General features: G+C 37.6%; 1 protein-coding gene across 9 annotated transcripts in view; it reads left to right on the top strand.

The window, feature by feature from the left end:
* Window positions 1-20,435, top strand: part of TARBP1 (tRNA guanosine 2 -O-methyltransferase TARBP1) — an 87,807-nt gene that overhangs the window by 25,559 nt on the left and 41,813 nt on the right. For 6 of the 9 annotated variants that reach the window (XR_008674493.2, XR_008674492.2, XR_008674496.2 and 3 more), the window contains exons 10-14: window positions 2,827-2,965; window positions 4,814-4,913; window positions 6,432-6,604; window positions 16,005-16,102; window positions 19,810-19,971. Coding sequence is in view for 6 of the 9 variants with exons in the window: in XM_031002305.3 (XP_030858165.3) it covers window positions 2,827-2,965; window positions 4,814-4,913; window positions 6,432-6,604; window positions 16,005-16,102; window positions 19,810-19,971 (672 nt within the window). In the remaining 3 variants the exon portion in view is untranslated. The remainder of the gene's footprint in view (window positions 1-2,826; window positions 2,966-4,813; window positions 4,914-6,431; window positions 6,605-16,004; window positions 16,103-19,809; window positions 19,972-20,435) is intronic. The other 3 variants (XM_055372812.2, XM_055372802.2, XM_055372817.2) reach the window with 2 other exon arrangements.

Raw genomic sequence — 20,435 nt, 5'->3', positions numbered from 1 at the left:
TTGGTTATGTAGTGTTCTCATTATTATCTAATTATCTAGTTATGTTAAGTCACGTAAAATCATTGATATTCAGTCATTTTAAACCTATAGAAATGGCGTTTTCATGTAGCTCACCCTAAATAGTTTTTTAATTAATAGATTTTATTTTTTGAAACAGTGTTTGGTTTCCAGAAAAATTAAACAAAGTGCAGAGAGTTCCAGCCAGGCATGGTGGCTCATGCCTGTAATCCCAGCACTTTGGGAGGCCGAGGTGGGCAGATCACTTGAGCTCAGGAGTTCAAGACCAGGCTCGGTAACATAGCGAGACCCTGTCTCAGTATATTTTAAAAATAAAGTAATAATGTAAAAAAAAAAAAAAACCACACAAAAAAAGTACAGAGAGTTTCCACATACTCCCACACCACTCTTCCCATCCCTACACACAGTTTCCCCTGTTGTTAACATTTTGTATTAGTGTGGTTCATTTGTTACAATTGATGACCCCCATATTGATTACTATTATGAACTAAAGGTCATAGTTTACATTAGGGTTCACTCTTCACATTGTACATTCCATGGGCTTTGACAGACGTGTCATACAGAATAGTCTCACTGCCCCCAAAAATTCTCTGTGCTCTGCCTGTTCATCCCTCCTTTCCCCCAGACCTTGGCAGCTGATCTTTTTACTCTCTATAGTTTTGTCTTTTCCATAATGCCACATAGTTGGAATCATACAGGACCCAGCCTTTTCAGACTGGCTCTTCCACTTAGTAATATGCACTTAAGGTTCCTTCCTGTGTTTTCATGGCTTGATAGCTCATTTTTTTTTTTAGTGCTTACTAAGACTTCATTTTCTGGATGTACCACAGTTTATTTATCCATTCACCTACTGAAGGACACCTTGGTTGCTTCCAGGTTTTGGCAGTTGTAAGACTACTGTAAACATCTTTGTGCAGGTTTTTCTGTGGACATAACTTTTGAACTCATTTGGGTAAATATCAAGGAGCACAGTTGCCAGATTGAGTGGTAAGATTATGTTTAGTTTTATGAGAAATTGCCAAGCTGTCTTTCGAACCATACTATTTTGCATTCCCACCAGCAAAGAATGAGAGTTCTTACTGCCCCACATTCTCTTCAGCATTTGGTTTGTCAGCGTTCTGGATTTTAGCCACTCCGGTAGCTATATAGTGGTGTCTTATTGTTTTAATTCCAAATTCCCTGAAAATAGATGATACTGAGCATTTTGTATATGCTATTTACCATCTGTATGTCTTCTTTGGTGAGGTATCCAGTTCTTTTGCACATTTTTAAATTAGGTTGTGTGTTTTCTTACGGTGAGGTTTTAAAAGTCCTTTGAATACTTTGGATACCAGTCCTTTATCAGATAATGTGTGCAAATATTTCCTCCCAGTCTGTGGCTTGTCCTCTCATTCTCTTTATGTGTCCAAATAGATTTTTGAGACTTGTATTTTAATGGGGAATCAAGGGAACCTGCCTACCCAGAGACTGCCATTTAGATGTCATTTTAAACCATAAGTCTGACATGAAAAGTCTTTGAAGGGAAAATATTCTGAATTTTGTGACAGATTTGATAGAGGGAAAGAAAAAAATCAAATATGAATTAGAGTTTAGTTGTCAAAAATAATTTTGGTACAGCAGAATCATGCCTGTGGAAATACAAGATTTGAAAAGCCTCACGTATTTTGTAGCAATAATTAGGCAACGCAGTCTGGCCAGTTTTAGAGGAATGCAAAGAAAAGTGTATACTGTTAAAAGATAAATACCGGCTGACCTCACTGTTAGACAATAATATGTTAAGATTATCCGACTTGATAAAGACCTACACAGAACAACCTCCTTTAGCGTCATTGACTTGCTCACTCATTGTACCTGTGTGGTGTCTTTTAGTCCCGACCACTTCGTTGATCCAGTCATTCATCAGTTTTGTCTTTGGTCAGGTGATGTATTCTTCCTTTGCCTCCTTATAGTAAACTTTGGGTAACCCTAATGGACACAAAAAATAATTTTTCAAAAATGCTTACTTTTTAGAAAGACTCATTTCATAATTATTTTCTTCATATTTAAACTCAGTTATTGAATTTGCTTATTAAGACAGATACTATAAAAAGGAAATTGAGAACATATTTAGATTTTAAAACAAAAGTTTCACCATTACACGTGACCAAAGATGAGTTGTGAAATTATGTGACTTTTATTTGCAAACCTTCTAAGAGATGTAATGGAGAAGGCCTCGGACAGTGTTTCTCTTTTAAATTAATATGCAGTGTTTTAATATGCACGTATGATAGAAAATAAACTTGTGAGGAGGGTAGGAACTTTGATTATAACTTAAATTTCAAATTCTACATTCTCTCAAAGATAAAACTTCTTGTTTTAGCATGTGAAGCTGGAAGAAGTTTTAGTTGAAGGTTGTAAGTTGTTTTATGTAATGCGTTATTTTTTGTAGAGATCTTTACCTCATTAAAGTGTACATTTTATATAAGGTACGTTAGAAATTCTTGCCTGTTAATGAAGTTTATACATTCTTTGAAGGAGATTAGAAAACACACACACACACACACACACACACACACACACACATATGTGTATATATGTATCTCACATATATATCACATGCATACATGTACACATACATACATATATACACATAGTTTTTTTGTTTTTACTGTCTGTGGAACTCAAGTATGATAGTGAATGGTTTATTACTTTGTATTCAATTATTTAAATTTGGTTTATTGTGAAAGAAAGAAACGTGGCTTAAGGAGATTAGAAATCCTTTGTTTGGTTAGGTTTTTAAAATAAAGTAATAACTGTTTTCTTTTCCAGCTGTGTGACTGGCTACGTGTTAATGAAAGCTATTTTAAGCCATCCCCTACGTGTAGCTCCATTGGACTTCACAAGACATCTTTAAATGCCTATGTAAAGAGTGTTGTTCAAGAGTATGTTAAGTCATCTGCTTGGGAAAGTAAGTCTGCAATCATTTTTATGGATTGATATGACCAAAATATTTTCAAAGAACTTTTAACTAGTTTTTCAGACTGAGAGTTAGCCTTTATGAAATATATGATGATTTATTGATGCCAAACTTGTATTTCAGTAAAATAATGTGAAAAAAAAGTAAAGATACTGTCTCCTAACTTGTATTAATACTTTATCTGTTCTGAGACTTGAGATTCTAAATTATTTTATGTTTAAGGAAACTAATAAGTTGCCAGAGCTAAGAAGTGGACACAAAGTTATTTATTTATTCTGCAATTACTGGGTCCTTGTGAACTAGATACTGCAGATATGGTTTTGGAGCCTCTGTAGTGGAAATATGTGCATTGGAAATACATGTTTATCTTTTTCGTTTTTAAAGCACGTTTAGTATGAACTGATTATGAAAAACAATTTTAAACAAAAGGTGTGTTTAAAAGGATAGTTTTGTTAGTTTCTTTTTCAGCAGATACTTTGCAACATCAATTTTACAAAGATCCTTTCTTTGAGGAAATATATAAGACAACATTAGAGAAGCACTCTTAACAGATTCATTAATTAGGATTCTTTTTACATTCCTAATGCTTCCTTTTCATTAAAGTCATTGGTGATAATTTAGGAAAATTGCATCTTCGAATTTAACATGTCTTAAATTTCCTAGCTTTGTCTCACACAAAGTCATTTTCATCTCCTGATTCTTTAATCTGACCATGGAATAGGTCTTAAATGATCAGAAAATTATCCTTCCAAAATGCATGAGTTTATTCTTCTTGGAACATTTCTCTTTTGTGTTTTTAGTCTTTTTTGGTCTGTCTGTGTCTAGTAAATGTCCTATGCTGTTACATTGGAAGATTATTTGAAGTAAATATGTTAGTCTCTATTAAAGTAGACATAAACTGGGAGGTCAGATAGAGGTCTGAGAGACCATGGCCTTTGTGTCTTCATTCATTTAATCTCATTTCTGGTCACATTTTAGGGAACACTCATCTAAGCTGAAATACTAGAATTGCCTCTTACGGAGTTACCTTGCATCTACTCTTGCTTCGTCTACAATATCTTTTCCACATGGTACCTAGATAAATCCTTTCAAAATATAAATTTTCATTTTAGACGTTTTTCCTCCACTTCTTTTTATATATTCCCTTTAACCTTCAGTGGCTTCCTGTTGCCTTTAGGGCAGAGACAAAGGTCCTCTGCATGGCCTGCAAGGTTTCCTGGTCTCTCCCCTGCCTGTTTATGCCACTTCAGTTTTTGCTGCTCCATGTCACTTAGTGCACACATGAGCATCCTCCTATTTTCTGGACTATGGTATGCCTTCTTCTGCTAGAAGACCTTTGATGTGCTCTTCCTTCTGTCTAGAAAGTTCTTGTGTCCCTTCATCTTTCCTCTTGAGTCGTCACACTCAGCCCAATTGTCATTTCTTCAGGGAAACTTCCTCTTACTCTCTGGATGAGGGCACGTCTTCCTAGTGTAGACTCCGCTAGCACCATGTACTTCTCCTTCGTAGCCCTCACTATAATTGCAATTTTCTATGTATTCTTTGATAATGCTTTTCTCCTGTACTCTAAATTCCATGAGCACAGGAAACACTGTGTCTGCAGCACCCAGGTAATTGCATGGCATGTAGCAGGCACACAAATTTCTTTTTTATTCCTGTTGAAATAGATATGTATAATAATGAGCCATGCTCTAGGGTGTTCTGCTGTAGTTCATCTCAGTTGTATTTCTCTCATAATTTAATATTAATAAGGCATAATCATTTAGTGGGTTTTTTTTGAAGCATCATCCTTGAAGGATTTTGTTAATGCTTTGCAAACCTTAACTGTTGTTATTTAAGCAGGAGAAAACTGCTTTATGCCTGATTGGTTTGAAGCCAAGCTTGTTTCTCTGATGGTCTTGCTGGCTGTGGATGTGGAAGGAATGAAGACTCCATATAGGTAATTGTTTCTGTAATTGAAAAGAAAGCCTATTTTAAAAATCCTGATGAGAATGATGATGTGTATTCAGATTTTTGAATGATTGAACTTAGTTGACCACAAGGTGTCAAGGGAGGGTACTAGAACATTAACAGTATACTGAAGAAATGTTTAAAGTTAATAACAAATAGGAATAGGGGCATATTAGTGCTTTTAAATTGGTAAATTAAATGTTAAACTTAACAATTTAATGTTAATTAGATGGCCAGGCGCAGTAGCTCATGCCTGTAATCCCAGCACTTTGGGAGGCCAAGGCAGGCAGATCACCTGAGGTCAGGAGTTTGAGGCCAGACTGGCCAACATGGTGAAACCCTGTCTCTACTAAAAGTACAAAAATCAGCCGGGCGTGGTGGTGCACGTCTGTAGTCTCAACTACTAGAGAGGCTAAGGCGGGAAGATCACTTGAACTGGGTGGCGGAGGTTGCAGTGAGCCAAGATTGCACATTGCACTCCAGCCTGGACCACAGAGTGAGACTTCATCTGAAAAAAATTTAATGTTAAATTAGAGAAGATTAAAAAACCATATACAATAGATACAATAGTCACTGGTTTTATATCAGAATATTAGAAATAGATTACAAGATTCCAGTATAAGTTTAGGTAAAGAGATTTACTGGATTTGACTCCTTTGTAAAATACATAATTAAAAAAACGGTAATAAAGATAAAACACTCATTTATATTTTGTGAGAATGGAAGCAGGTCAGTTTTCACTAGATTATTGTTTTGCAATAAGCATCATTAGGTAGGTCAGGTAGGATATTTGCGTGACATACAGTTAATTTGATTTACATCAAATCTCTTTTCTAGACAAAGATTTTGTACTGAAGTTGGTTATCCAGTCTGGGAAAATAAGTGAGACCCTGTCTCTACAAAAATTAAAAAATTAGCTGGACATGGTGGCTCACACCTGTGGTCCCAGCTACTTAAAGAGGCTGATGTGGGAAGATCACTTGAGCCTGGGAGGTTGAGCCCGCAGTGAGCTATGATCACACCACAGCACTCTAGCCTGGGCGACAGAGTGAGACCCCATCTCAAAAAAAAAAAAAAAAAAAAAAGTTGGTTAACAGTTTTTAATAAATCCTTAGGTTTTTTGTTTTTTTTTTTTTTGGATTTTTAAAAACATGTTCTAGTTCCTTGACTAGCTTATGTTTGTTTTGGTTTTATATTTTTGTATTATGGAAGCAGGGTGTCATTAATTTAACTTACACATTAATTGGGTATAGGATTTCCTTCCTGCTGGTGCCTGGCATTGAGGACAGTGGTTCTTCCCTGTGCTTTCTTTAGTGAGTCGCCACCCTCACAGGAAAGCACGGACCAGAAGATGAGTCCTCATAGCTGCTGGTTGTCTGGGTCTTTCATGAGAGTAACTTTGTCTAATTGGATCCATTAGCTAACCAGTTTTCACCCAATTATAGGTGGGAAGCAATTTGCTCATGCTTTTGAAATGGTTGATTTTGGCATGTCATTTAATGTCTAGCGGAAAGCAGAGAACAGAGAATGTATTGCGGATATTCTTAGACCCTCTTCTGGATGTGCTTATGAAGTTTGGTACCAATGCCTACATGCCCGTGCTGAAGACTGACAGATGCCTCCAGTTGCTGGTGAAGCTGTTGAACACATGCAGGCTGAAAGGTTCCAGTGCCCAAGATGGTGAGGATAAGTTGTTTCTCTTGGTATCTTGCTTGATACAGCATTGGTATTTAGAGTTCTAGAGAGGAAACTTCCGTCTTTTTAAAATAAAAAGAAAACTTTTTATATAATTTAGAAATTACATATATTTAAGAAATTATATAATTATATATTAAGAAATTATATAATTTAAGAAAACTATTTATTGAGTATCTCCCAGTGGTGCTGGGGATACAGTGGTGAAGGAGCAACCATCTGTTCTCGTGAGTTGACATTCTAGTGGTTTACATGTGTTGGTTACTATAATGTAATTTCATTTGCTTTTTTAAAAAATTTATGCATGCTTATTGATTTCTAGACCATTTAAAATGATCACTGTCTTGTATATGTTTAAGCAGGATCCATTTCTGTTTGCCACTCTGCTAAACCATGAGAATGGCAGTAATTTTATAATTACTTGTTTTTAAATATGTTCATCTCCGAGTACCTTTTAAGTAGAAAATACTTCACAGAGAAAGTTAGTGATAATAGTGGAAGCATTGAGCTCTTTCTTCTCTCCTTAAACTAAGGTATGTAAAACAGCAGTTGAAAACCCGTAGACATCAGAGATGAGAGTAGTGACAGGTGAACCTCCCAGTCCTTCCTGACCTGTCTCATTTGCAGTTTTAGAAATTTCCTATTTAAAAATTCTAGAGGAGCATTAGTATTAGGTTGAACCTGAGAATAAAATTGATACGATTATATTTTAATATATGCTTATGAAATATCCTGTTTTTTTATAATGATAGTAGCAGAACCAAATGCTATGAAAATACAGTAACTTTTTATAAGACTTTCAACTCCTTAAGGGCATACATTTGAATTCATTGGAGGTGTCCTGACTATTTACTCCTATGCTCAGTGCTTTCAGTGTGGAACTGGGTCACATGTGCCCTTGAAAAATTGCCATAATTTTGGATACAAACAAAAGAATGTGTGATATGTAAGTTATATAAAAGTTAGGATGCAAAGTAATTAAACACCTGTGTGCTCACATGCAACCTAAGAACGAATTTACCTGTTTAGTGCCCTCCTGTTACTCTTTGTCTTCCTATTTTGAATTTTATTACATCCATGAATTTTAGAAAAGGATTTTTAGCGCATATATAGATATTCCTCAAGAAGATATTTTTTAACTACTTTATTGAGGTATAATTGACATGTTAAAAGGCTTTACATATTTAATGTATGCAACTTGATGAGTTTGGGGATAGGTGGTGAAACCATCACCACCATCAAGGCCATAGACGTATCCTTCACCTCCCAAAGTTTCCTCCCTCTCCTATTATTATTACTATTTGTAATAAGAAGACTTAACCTAAGATCTGCCCTCTTATCAAGTATGAGTTAGAGATAGAAACTTGGGAGCCATTAACATACAGGTGGTATTTAAAGTCATGAGACTGAATGAGAGTGTTAGGGGAGCAAGTGTAGACAGAGAAGGGGTCCAAGTACCTTGGGGACTTCAATGTCCAGAGGTTAGTGAGGTGAAGAGGAACAGCAGAGGGTACCTAGGGGAATTTATAGCCAGAGAAGAGGAAAACCAGGAAGCCAGCGAAGAACGTGTTTCTGGGAGGAGGGTGGGATCCCACACCAGAGGCTGTTGATGCCCTAACAGAAGGACTGGGAATTGACCATCCAATTTAGCAACATGGAAATCAGTGGCGACCTCAACGGAAGCAATTTGGGGCAGTAGTGGGGGCCACTCGGAGAGAAATGAAAATAGTGAGTAAAATAGCAAGTTTTTTATGTAGAGCAGCAGAGAAATGGGGCCGTTGGTGGTGAGGAACGAGAAGTTGTTTTTGTTTCCTTAAGAGGTGAATATAACCATGTTTATGTGCTGATGGAAATGATTTCATTGAGGGAAGGTTTGAAGACATAAAGGGGTGGTATTTGCTGACTGGCATCCAAGCATAGGTGAGAGTGTATGGAATCCAGGGCACAAGTGGTTCTAGAAGGTTCTAGAAGGAGCACTGATAGAGGTAGGTGCAGGTAGGTGGGTGGATATAGGAGGTCGTAGAAGTTCTTTTCTAATTTATTCTGTATTTTTTTAAGGAAAGAGGAGGTAGAGTGAGGGTGGGGATGGAAGTGTTGGCAGTGTGAGGACAGGGTATAAGCATCTGTCTGGGAAAGAGGCTTTGTGAGTGCTCTAAGGCAGTGCTGTAGGATTGCTGGGCTTGCTGAGCACACCCTTGAGGTTGCGATCGTGAATTCACAGTGACGGTAGTCCAGACGGCTGTGTTTTCCTCCAGCCTGTGATGTGCAATACCACTTTACTGTGCCTAATCAGATGAGATTCAGGGATTGTCATTCTGCAGATACAGTTTTTCTAAAATGATGTTGCCATGATTGTATGTTTAATCTGCAATAACTGTATAATGTTTACTTTTAAATTTGAGGAAACATACTTTTAGTTACAATATAGCTTCCCTTTCATTACACTGGGTTATATGAGCCTTCAATAATTATTACTGCTTCTGTCCTCACTACTGGCCGAATTTGTCACTTTGGTGGGTCTGGTCTTCTTTGCTGAGTCTCGCTTTTTTTGTGGGAGTAATCTTGTCTATTGGAACTTTTCTTCCTGATGTAGGTTTTTATACATAGTTAGTTTTATGCATAGATAGTTTTATACATAAAGTAAAATTTACATTTTCACTATATTTAAGTGTACAGTTCTGTGACATAGAAAGTACGTTCACCCTGTTGTGCAGCCATCACCATCATCCATCTCCAATTTTCCTCTTCCTGAACTGGAACTCCGTACTGCGAAACACTAATTCCCCATTTTCCTCTTTCCCCAGGCCCTGGCAGTCACCATTCTACTTTCTGTCTCTATGAGTTTGACTCCTCTGGGTACCTCCTAGAAGTGGAATCATACAGCATTTGTCCTTTTGTGTCTGACTTATTTTTATTTCACTGAACATCGTGTCTTCTGGGTCCATCCATGTTGTAGCATGTATCATGCTTTGATTCCTTTTAAAGGTCAAATAATATTCTGTTGTTTGGCTAGATTATAATTGGTTATCCATTCATCTGTTGATGAACAATTGGATTTTTTTCACCTTCTCTTTTGTGAATAATGCTGCTGTGAACATGGGTGTACAAATGTCTGAGTCCCTGCTTTCAATTCTCTTGGAAGTGGAATTTCTGCATCATATGGTAATTCTGTTTAATTTTTTGAGGAACTGCCATACACTTTTCCACAGTGGCTGCACCATTTTACATTTTCACCAGTAGTGCACAAGGGTTCCAGTTTTTCCACATCCTCTCCAACACTCGTTAATGGGCTTTTAAAAATAATAGCCATCCTAATGGGTATAAAGTGCTACTTCATCATGATTTTGACTGTGATTGCTTTTTGACAAATTCTGGTACCACTTCTTTTGGGATTCAGTTTACTACTATAAATTATATGAGGCATAGACTAGGAAACCAAACCATAATTTTTTTTTTTTTTTTTTGAGACGGAGTTTCGCTCTTGTTTCCCAGGCTGGAGTGCAATGGTGCGATCTTGGCTTACTGCAACCTTTGCCTCCTGGGTTCAAGTGATTGTCCTGCCTCAGCCTCCCGAGTAGCTGAGATTGCAGGCATGCGCCACCATGCCTGGCTAATTTTGTATTTTTATTAGAAACAGGGTTTCTGCATGTTGGTCAGGCTGGTGTCAAACTCCCAACCTTAGCTGATCCGCCTGCCTCGGCCTCCCAAAGTGCTAGGATTACAGGCATGAGTCATTGTGCCCGGCCCCAAACCATAATTTTTATTCTGGCTTGAACTTTTGCCCACAGTTTGTATATTGTGACAGGGTGTTAAATTCAGAGATGTGGCAGTGACCAGGGAATGTGCCTTGAGGGTAAGATAGAGGCTGTTCTGTATTGCGGTAATTAAGAGGAGCCACTGGGGTAGGGATGATAATATTGGATGCCTTGAAGGCAGCTACTTTTCTTCAAGTCTTTTTGTTCTCTCTTCTCCAAGGCCTAAGCTTTCCCTTGAAATCTCAAATTTATTTTAATTGAATGGGTTTGATTATATATGAGGAAAATAAATCTATTTTATGCTATTAATGTAAGTTTGATATTTAAGGAGTTGACTATATATATAGGAGAAAGAAAAGGCAGAAAGAGTAGTATGGAATATGCAAGACAAGAGTATTCTGTTTTTCCCATATTCATTGGTTATAGTTTTTAATTTTTTAATAAAGGCTTTTACTTTCCAATCATTTGCTGGTGGCTTCTTGACCTGGCAAGTGACTCATGAGATACTCCAGAGGCTATGTAATATAGCCCCTGGGTAACATGAAAATTTAAAATTAATTTTTAATGTATGTAATCTCTTAATGAACCCTTCTCAGAGTGATAGATACAGCATTTTATGAAGTGTCTGTTACATCTTCTGCCAAGTTAGTCCTTTGTCAGATATGTGGTTTGCACATATTTTCTTCTTGTCTGCAGCTTATCTTTTCATTTTCTCAACAGTGTCTTTTGCAGAGCCAAAGTTTTTATTCTGATGAAATCCAGTTTATTTTTGTTTTGTTTTATGGATCGTGCAGTAGGTATTACGACTGAGAACTCTGCCTTAGCCCCAGGTCATACAGGATTTTTCTCCTTCGTTTATTATTTTACTTTTAGACTTATGATATTTTTAGGGTTAATTTCTAAGGTGTAAGGTTTAGGTCAAGGTTAGTTTTTTTGCCTTTGCTGATGTAGTTGCACCAGCACCATTTGTTGGAGAGACTGAGTATCCTTTCTCTGTTGAATTGTTTTGTACTTTTGTCAAAAACTAATTGGCCGTGATGGAAACAATCCAAAGTAGATGGGTAGATGAATGGATAATATGTGGTTTATACATACTCAGCCATAAAAAGGAATGAAGTAGTAATACATGTTACAACGTGGATAAACCTTGAAAACATTATCTTAAGGGAAAGGTGATCACTAAAGACCACATATTATATGATCTCATTTAAATGAAATGTCCGGAATAGGCAAATCTCTAGAGACAGAAAGTAGATTGGGGTTGCTTAGGGCAGGGAGAAAATAGGGGTTAAGGGCCCAATGATTTAAAGGGTATGAGATTTCTCTATGAGGTGATGAAATGTTCTAATATTGACTGTGGTGATAGTTGCACATATCTGTGACTGTACAAGAAACTATTGAATTAGATACCTTTAATGGGGGAATTGAATGCTCTGTGAATTCTATCTCAAAAAATTGTTTACAAATAATTAATTTGGCTGTATTTGTGTTGATGTAATTCTGGACTCTATTCTGTTCTTTTGATCTAAGTGTTTATTCCTTTGCCAATACCACAAGGTTTTGGTTACTGTAGTTTTATAATAAGTCTTAAAATAGGTAGTGTGGTTTTTGTCCAAAAATATTTTTAGCTATTCTAGTTCCTTTACCTTTCCATATAAATTATATCATCAACTTATATGTACCTACAAAAAAAAAAGTCCTGCTGGGATCTTGATTGGAATTGCATTAAATGCGTAGATCAGTTTGTGGAGAATTGCTTTCTTATGCTGAAACTTTTAATGCATGAATATGGTATTTCCGTACATTTATTTATTTAGAGACAGGGTCTTACTTTGTCACCCAGGCTGGAGTACAGTGGTGCAATCTCAGCTCACTGCAGCCTCTACCTCCCATGTTCAAGCAATCCTGCTGCCTCAGCCCCCCAAGTAGCTGGGACTGCAGGTGCTCACCACCATGCCTGGTTAATCTTTGTATTTTTAGTAGAGATGGGGTTTCGCCGTGTTGTCCAGGCTGGTCTCAAACTCCTGACCTCAGGCGATCTGCCCACCTCAGCCTCCCAGAGTGCTGGGATTACAGGTATGAGCCACCACGCCTGGCCTGTCTCTGCATTTACTTAGGTTGTCTGTGATTTTTTTCATCAGTTTTACAGTTTTCAGCATATAGATCTTACACAGGTTTTGTAAGATTTATAACTATTTCTTTTGAGGGGAAGCTGTTGTAAATGATAGTTTTAAAAATTTCAATTTTTAACTGTGTGTTACTAGTATATAGAAATATGATTGATTTTGGTATGTTGACCTTGTATCCTGTGACCTTGCTGAAGGACGTAATTCTAGGAGTTTGTTTGTTTGAAGGTTCCTTGGGATTTTCTTTGTAGACAATCATGTCATCTGTGAACAGGGGCAGTAGAATTGTCTGTAGTATTCCCTTACCCTTTTAATGCCTGTCGGGTCTGTAGTGTAAGCTCTGTCTTTTTATTCCTAATAGTGATAATTTGTGTGTGTGTGTGTGCGTGCTTACTCATGTGCACTCTCTCTCTCTCTGTCTCTGTCTCTGGCTTGCTAGTGGTTTATCATTTTATTGACCTTTTCAAAGAACCAGCTTTTGGTTTCATTGATTTTTTTTTTTTATAGTTTTTTTTTTTGGTCAATTTCATTGATTTCTGTTGTTTGGTTCTTTCTGCTTGGGTTTGGTTTATTTTGCCTTTTTTTCCTTTTAGTGTTAAGGCAGAAACATAGATTGTTGATTTTAGACGTTTCTTGTTTTCTGAAATGACAGTGCTATTAATTTTCCTCCAAGTGTTGCTTTAATTATATCCCACAAATTTTGGCATGTTGCATTTTCATCTCAAAATATTTTCTAACTTTCCTTGAAGCTTTCTCTTTGACCCGTGAATTATTTAGAACATCTTTGGAGACTTTCCTAGTTACTGCTTTCTAATTTAATTACATTGTGGTTGCAGAGCATATATCATATGATTTCAGTTTTTAAAATTGTTTTAAGTTTATGTGGGATATGGCCTATCTTGGTGAATGTTTCATGTACTCTGGAAAAGAATATTATTTTACTAGTGGCTGATGTGTTCAATAAATGTCAGTTATATCCAAGAGTTTTCATGGTGTTTTTTAGTTCCATATCCTTGCTGATTTTCTATTTATTCCTTGTATCTATTACTGAGAGAGGAACTTTGAAATCTCTGTTGCCCAGGCTGGAGTGCAATGGTGTGATCTTGGCTCACTGCAACCTCTGCCTCCCGGGTTCAAGCGATTCTCCTGCCTCAGTTTACCGAGTAGCTGGGATTACAGGTGCCCGCCATCATGCCTGGCTAATTTTTGTATTTTTAGTAGAAATGAGGTTTCACCATGTTGGCCATGTTAGTCTCGAACTCTTGACCTCAGATGATTCAACCACCTTGGCGTCCCAAAGTGCTAAGATAACAGGCATGAGCCACCACACTGGGCCTTTGTTTTTCATTTCTCTCTTTCCTCTCTTTTGGGCAGTTTGAACATTATTTAGTATTCCATTTAAATTCAGCCTTTTTTTGTGTGTGTGTGGTTGCCTTAGGATTGCAGTACATATACTTTGTACAGTCTGTTTGGAATTAGTATTTACCACTTGAAGTGAATATAGAAACTTCCCTTCTGATAGGGCCCTTCCCCCTTTCCCCTGTCTATGGTAGTTGTCTTATATTTACATTTGTTGAAAAGCCTACAAGACAACGTTATAATTTTTGCTTTTAACCAACAAACAAGTTTTAAAGAACTCAAGAGAAAAGGGCCTGTTATATTTGCTTAGATGTTTACAGGTCTCTTTTGCTCTTCCATTGTTCCTGATATTCCAAATTTCCCTATGGCATCATGTCCTTTTTGTTCAGAAAAACTTCTTTTAGCATTTCTTTTGGAACACAGTTGTTGCAGTGAATTCACTTAGTTTCCCTCATCTGAGAATATCTTTATTTCACCTTCATTTCTGAAGGATATTTTTTCTGGATATAAAATCCTGGCTTGATAGATCTTATCTTTCATCAGTTTAAAAATGCTGTTCCATTTGCCTCTGGTTTCTCGTGAGAACTCCATAGTAGTCAGGTTGTTCTTTGGCAATGTCATTTTTCTCTGTTTTCAAGATTGTTTTTTCATCAAGCTTGTTTTTAGCAGTTTGGTTGCCCTTTGGGAATAAATTTCTTTGGATGTATCCTTTTAGATTTCCCTGAAACTTCTTGAATCTGTAGGTTTATACCGTTTATCAGATTTGGAAAGTTTTCAGCCGTGTCTTTATTCAGATACTTCTTCAGCCCCACTGTCTTTCTCTTTTCCTTCTGGGGCTGTGATGGCATGAAAAAATAAGATCGTTGTTATTATCCCACAGATGTCTAGTTCTGCTTCTTATTTTTTCAACCAGTTTTCCCTCCGTTGTTCAGATGTCATATTTTTGTTGATCTGTTTTCAAGTTCTGACGCCTCTCGCACCTCCTTTGTTATTCATCCCATTCAGTGAATTTATTTCAGTTATTGTACTTTTCAATTATAAAATTTCTATTTGGTTTTTCTATATATCTTCTGTTTCTTTGCTGAGGATTTCTAGTTTCCATTTCCTTCAAGATTGTCATTGATTGCTTGCTAAAGCATTTTTGTTAGAGCTACTTTAATGATTTTTGTCAAACGGTTCTAACACCCAAGTCATCTTATTGGTGTTATCTCTAGATTTTTTTTTTCCATATCAGCTGGGGTTTTCGTGGTTCTTCATATGTTTAGTAATTTTGGATTATATCCTAGCTGTTTTGAATATTATAATATGAAACTCTGAATCTTGTTTAAATCCTGTGGAGAATGTTGATACTGTTGTCCAGTACACAGTCAACCTGGTTAGGTTGAGGCCTCACATTCTGACTTAGCTTCTGTGGGTGCTGCTTCTGCTGTCAGTTTTGTCTTCACCTCCTTTGCCATGCTCTTTGGACCCATGCCACATGCATTCCATCTGTTGGCCACTCTGGGAACTGGCCAGTGGGCAACTCTGTTCATTCAGTCCTGAAAGTCTGTGGTGTGCTGATTAGCATCAGATCCGTGCATGTGCAGCTTGGAGGTGAGCCCAGGAGTTCATAAACAGCTTTCCGAGGCCACTTTCCTGCATCCCTCCCTGTCTGGAATCCAGTACTCACTGTCTGCTCTTCTGGAGTTCTCCTGTTTCGTTCCCTGACCAGAAAGCTGGCACCCATTCTGCTGCCCACCTTGTTGACTGTTTCTGCATCTGGTTACAATTGGGAGGAGGACCAGAGGGAGAAACATTAGTAAACTCACCACTGTTCAGTGTTACTTCTCTCTGAATCCACCTGCTATTTTTTCCTTGTAGAGTTTTCAAATAGCTGCGTCATGCATTCTGTCTAGGTTTTATAGCTGTGTTCAGTGGTGGAGGGAGGAGTGTCCCTGATCCATCCTACCCACAACTGGAACTCCTAAGTGACTTAAGATTAAGTATAGCTTTCCCCATGGGGTGAATGATTATTATACTATTGCAATTTATTTTTGGCAAGTGATTCACGTGCTTAGCCCAGTTGTACATTTACTAGAATATCTGGTGTGTTTTGTACCAAAGAACTGCTATCATTTTAGTTGCATGCTTTTTGCCCCCATACAGATGAGGTGTCTACTGTTCTTCAGAACTTTTTCATGTCTACTACAGAGAGCATTTCTGAATTTATTCTCAGAAGACTTACTATGAATGAGCTAAATAGTGTAAGTATTCAGTGGAATAACTTTCTTTTTCATTTCTTTCATTCTTTTCACCAATATTTGAGTGATTACTGACACTGTATTAAATTGAAAAGAAAAATTAATTTTCTCAAGAAGCAGTCTTAGGAAGCAGCAAAAAAAACCTTAGACTTTGGGGTCTCCTAGTTCCAATTCCATCTGTATTGTTAGCTATGACCTTGGGCAAGTTACATAGATCTTCTGAGCCTCACCCCATTTACATCCAAGGATTTGGAGAGTTTCAAATGATGTAACATATTTGAAGTACTACACACATTCAATGCATTTTGGGGCCCAATCCCAAGATTCTGATGTGGCAGCTTTGAGACCGGACCCTGAGTGGGGGTGCGTGTGTGTTAAAGCTCCATCAGTGATTCTTAAATGCAATTAGGTTTTAGGTGTAGAGGATGCTCTGTGACTGTAGCTGTCTTCTCTGTCTCTAGACTGTACATAATTTGTTCTTTTGGGACATCTAAACAAGCTTTTCCCCTTAAAGAATACCTTGAAAATACCAGTTCTTATATGAATGTCTTAATTTTTTGTTTGTTTGTTTAAAATCTCTGGGGACAAATGTTGAAATGATTTGAATGCTTACATTGCCAATAAAATGAGAAAGCATTCTTACTTTAAGAGCTTTTATTTAAATACCCAATTAAATATTAATACATTTGTTTGACAGCTTACACAGGTATGAAAATATAAAAATACAAGTATTCAACTGAAAGACTTGAGATTTTATTATAGAAAGGCAAGGAAGCTATTATGAAAATCTCTTTGGAGTGGGGAATATTCATCTATATCTTCCTTAATTTTTATCAAGCAATCATTAATATGAATTCTAGTACACCTACATTTTTAGGAAGGCATTTATTTATTTTTAATTTTTGTGGGTACAGAATCAGTGTATGTATTTAACCAAGAAGTCATTTAAATATCTAAGTAACTTTAAAATTTAAGTTTTGGTCCAATACCACTTTTTATCCTCAGTATTATTTTTACCTGTTTGTATGGAAAATTTCCAAACATATACAAAAGAAGTTTAATGACCCTCCCTTATGCTTATATGATGACCCATTATATAACATGTTTTTGTTTGTTTGGATTTTGAAGCTAAAAATAAAGGGAGAGCTTGATGTTATTTTATCTTTTAGATGCAAAGATTTTAAAAAGTAATTCCATATATGATAGTTTTAAGTTGTTTTGAAAAAGCCATTCTTTAATAAATTAATTAGAATTCTCACTTAAGTAACGTTTGTTTAGTAGCTTAGAGTTTAATAAAATTCTCTTCCCACACTTTCCCCTGTCAGCAGTGTGCTGGTCAGTGTTTAATGACTGACTCTCTAGGGGAAAAAAGAGCCTGCCTCTGTAGTATTTACCAATTTCCACGGCCGATTTCAACCTACCAATGCGAGGCCACTGAGTTGGAAAGAGAGGTGATCTTCGGTCTTTGCGATGCTGGCTGGGTCTGCTGCTACGCCGCTGCCTCTCTTAGTTCACAGAGGAAATAATGACTGTCAGGCTGGAATGCTCTCAATTTCCAGTTGCCAGATGTATGGACTTATGCTATATGCTCAACCACACCTGAATTCATCCTCCCTGTCTTCCCTTTGTTACAAGAGAGTAAGGAAATTGGGATTTCATCCGTCTCCATTTTCTTAAGCACTTTACACTATTGATTGTCTTCTTTCTTGTGTTTTCAACTACTACTTTTCTCCTGAATTCTTTTCGTGAGCATTTTAATAGGTTTAAGCATCCTTCATTTTATTTATTTATTTAATAAATAAATAAGCAGCTTTGTCACCCAGGCTGTGGTGCAGTGGCATGATGTCGGCCCACTGCAACCTCCACCTCCCGGGTTCAAGCAATCTCCTGCCTCAGCCTCCCGAGTAGCTGGTATTACAGGCGTGCGCCACCGTGCCTGTAATATTTTTGTATTTTTGTATTTTTAGTAGATTTTTGTATTTTTGTATTTTTAGTAGAGATGGAGTTTCACTATGTTGGTCAGGCTGGTTTTGAACCCCTGACCTCAGGTGATCTGCCTGCCTTGACCTCCCAAAGTGCTGGGATTACAGGCGTGAGCCACTGCACCCAGCCAAGGGTCCCTCATTTTGAAAGAACCCTCTCTCAATTTCATGTTCCCTTCTAGCGCCCTATGTCCTTCTCTTTAAGCAGACTCAATTTAATTCTAATTTGACTTTTATCTTTGTTACAACACAGAAATGACTCTCACTAAAGATGTCAGCGACTCTTTTTCATAAACTTAATGGATACTTTCCAAACTGTATTTTTCTTTATTCTTTAGTTCCAGCGAACACTGGTGACCACCTCCCCCTTGAAACACTGCTTAACTTCTATGATGTCATTCTCTCATGCTTCTCCTGCCCCAGCCCCTGCATCTTTCTGGCCATTATTTCCATTTCTTCTTTGAATGTCCATTCTCTGCTCCCTAACCTTTGAAGCCAGAGCTCTTTAAAGCTTGTCCCTGACCCCTTCTTTTCTCATTCTCTCCCCTGTCACTTGATGATCTCATCTACATCCCCAGCTTCAGTTCTGCCAGGGACCCTCAAATCTCTGTCTCCACCTCAGACCACCCTTCTGAGCTTAACGCCCATAGTTGCTTGCTCTGTGATGGTGTCAGTCGAATTTCTCACACTGTTCAAAACTGACTCCCTCATTATAATTCCTACAGGAGGTTCTCCAGGTTACTGTCGCAGTGAATGTCCCACCATCCTGCCAGTTTCTTAAGCCAAAAACTTAGGAATCCTTCCTGGCACCTTCATCCCTCACTCTTGCCCTTTTGTTCAGTCTTGTAATCGTTACCTTCTGTCTGCACTGTATCCCAGCACCTGGCAAAGTGCTTGGTGTCCAGTGGTTGCTCAGTAAAAACTGATTAAATTACTTCCTGTGTGCTTTCTATGTGCCGTAGGAGGCCTCTTCTGGTATAGTAATGATATATTAATATAGTAATAATTTCTCCCATTGATTCCTTCAGAAACCCTGTGATGGATAAATATTACTATCTCTATATTATGGACAAGGACAAGGTTAGGCAGTGACTGTGCATTCAGTACAATTATGGCACATTTCACAATTGAGTCATCCATCTCCCCACCTGGATTATGAGATCTTAACACAATAAGGCTTAGTAGTGAAGAGTTAAATAACTTGTCCTATGTCACAGGGCTGGCGCATGGTAGAGCTGAACCCATTTTTTTCTGGGTTTATGAGTCAAAAAATTTGCATTTAAGTTGTTTAACCTCTCTGAAACTTAGTTGTCTTATGAAAGTGGGACAGTGATCTTTTTTGTGAGAAGTGATTTTTGTAAACAGTGGAAGTAGTCATTGCTATAACCATTATCATTATTATTTATAATGTACTAGCCCTAGGGACGTAAGAATTGGTAGATGGTAATTTCTGCCATCTAAGGTCTCCCTCATAGGTAGGGAGACAGATGACTCAACTGTGAAATGCACCATAATTGTGCTGAATGCACAGTCACTGTGTAAGCACAGAGGAGGAAGTCCTTAGCTCTGCGTGGGAGGTTATGGAAGGCTGCTTGGAGAAAAGAACTTATTTTCTCATCAGTGTCTTGTTGTGGTCCTTTAAGTCAACTTCTCCTGCCTGAAGGCTTGTAGTTTTGTGAAAATCATGGACCTTGCTTGTACCCTTAAGTGTTTTAATCCTTGTCTTAGGTTTCAGATCTGGACCGTTGCCATTTATACCTGATGGTGTTAACTGAGCTTATAAATCTGCATTTGAAGGTTGGGTGGAAAAGGGGTAACCCTATTTGGAGAGTTATTTCTCTTTTGAAAAATGCGTCCATTCAGCATCTTCAAGAGATGGACAGTGGACAGGTAAGCCTCTTTGATTCAAGGTTTGTAGTTATCTTGAATAAGGCATACAGGGAATACATATTCAGTTCTTATACACTATTTTGATACCACACAAAACGTTAACTAAAATTCAGTTTTAAAATAGTACCCTCTAGTGATAAGATGTGGTTAAGATTGATACTTTTTGTTTTTTGGAGACGGAGTCTGGCTCTGTCACCCAGGCTGGGGTGCAGTGGTACCACCTTGGCTCACTGCAACCTCCACCTCCTGGGTTCAAGTGATTCTCCTGCCTCAGCCTCCTGAGTAGCTGGGATTACAGGTGTGTACCACCATGGCTGGCTAATTTTTCTATTTTTTAGTGGAGACGGGTTTTACCATGTTAACCAGGTTAGTCTCGAACTCCTGACCTCGTGATCCGCCCACCTTGGCCTCCCAAAGTGCTGGGATTACAGGTGATACTCTTAATATAATATTAAACATATAAG

The sequence above is a fragment of the Gorilla gorilla genome, chromosome 1, assembly GCF_029281585.2.
Source record: "Gorilla gorilla gorilla isolate KB3781 chromosome 1, NHGRI_mGorGor1-v2.1_pri, whole genome shotgun sequence".
Lineage (NCBI taxonomy): Eukaryota > Metazoa > Chordata > Mammalia > Primates > Hominidae > Gorilla > Gorilla gorilla.
Note: the sequence above shows the minus strand (reverse complement) of the source record. Positions and strands in the feature narration are given on the sequence as shown.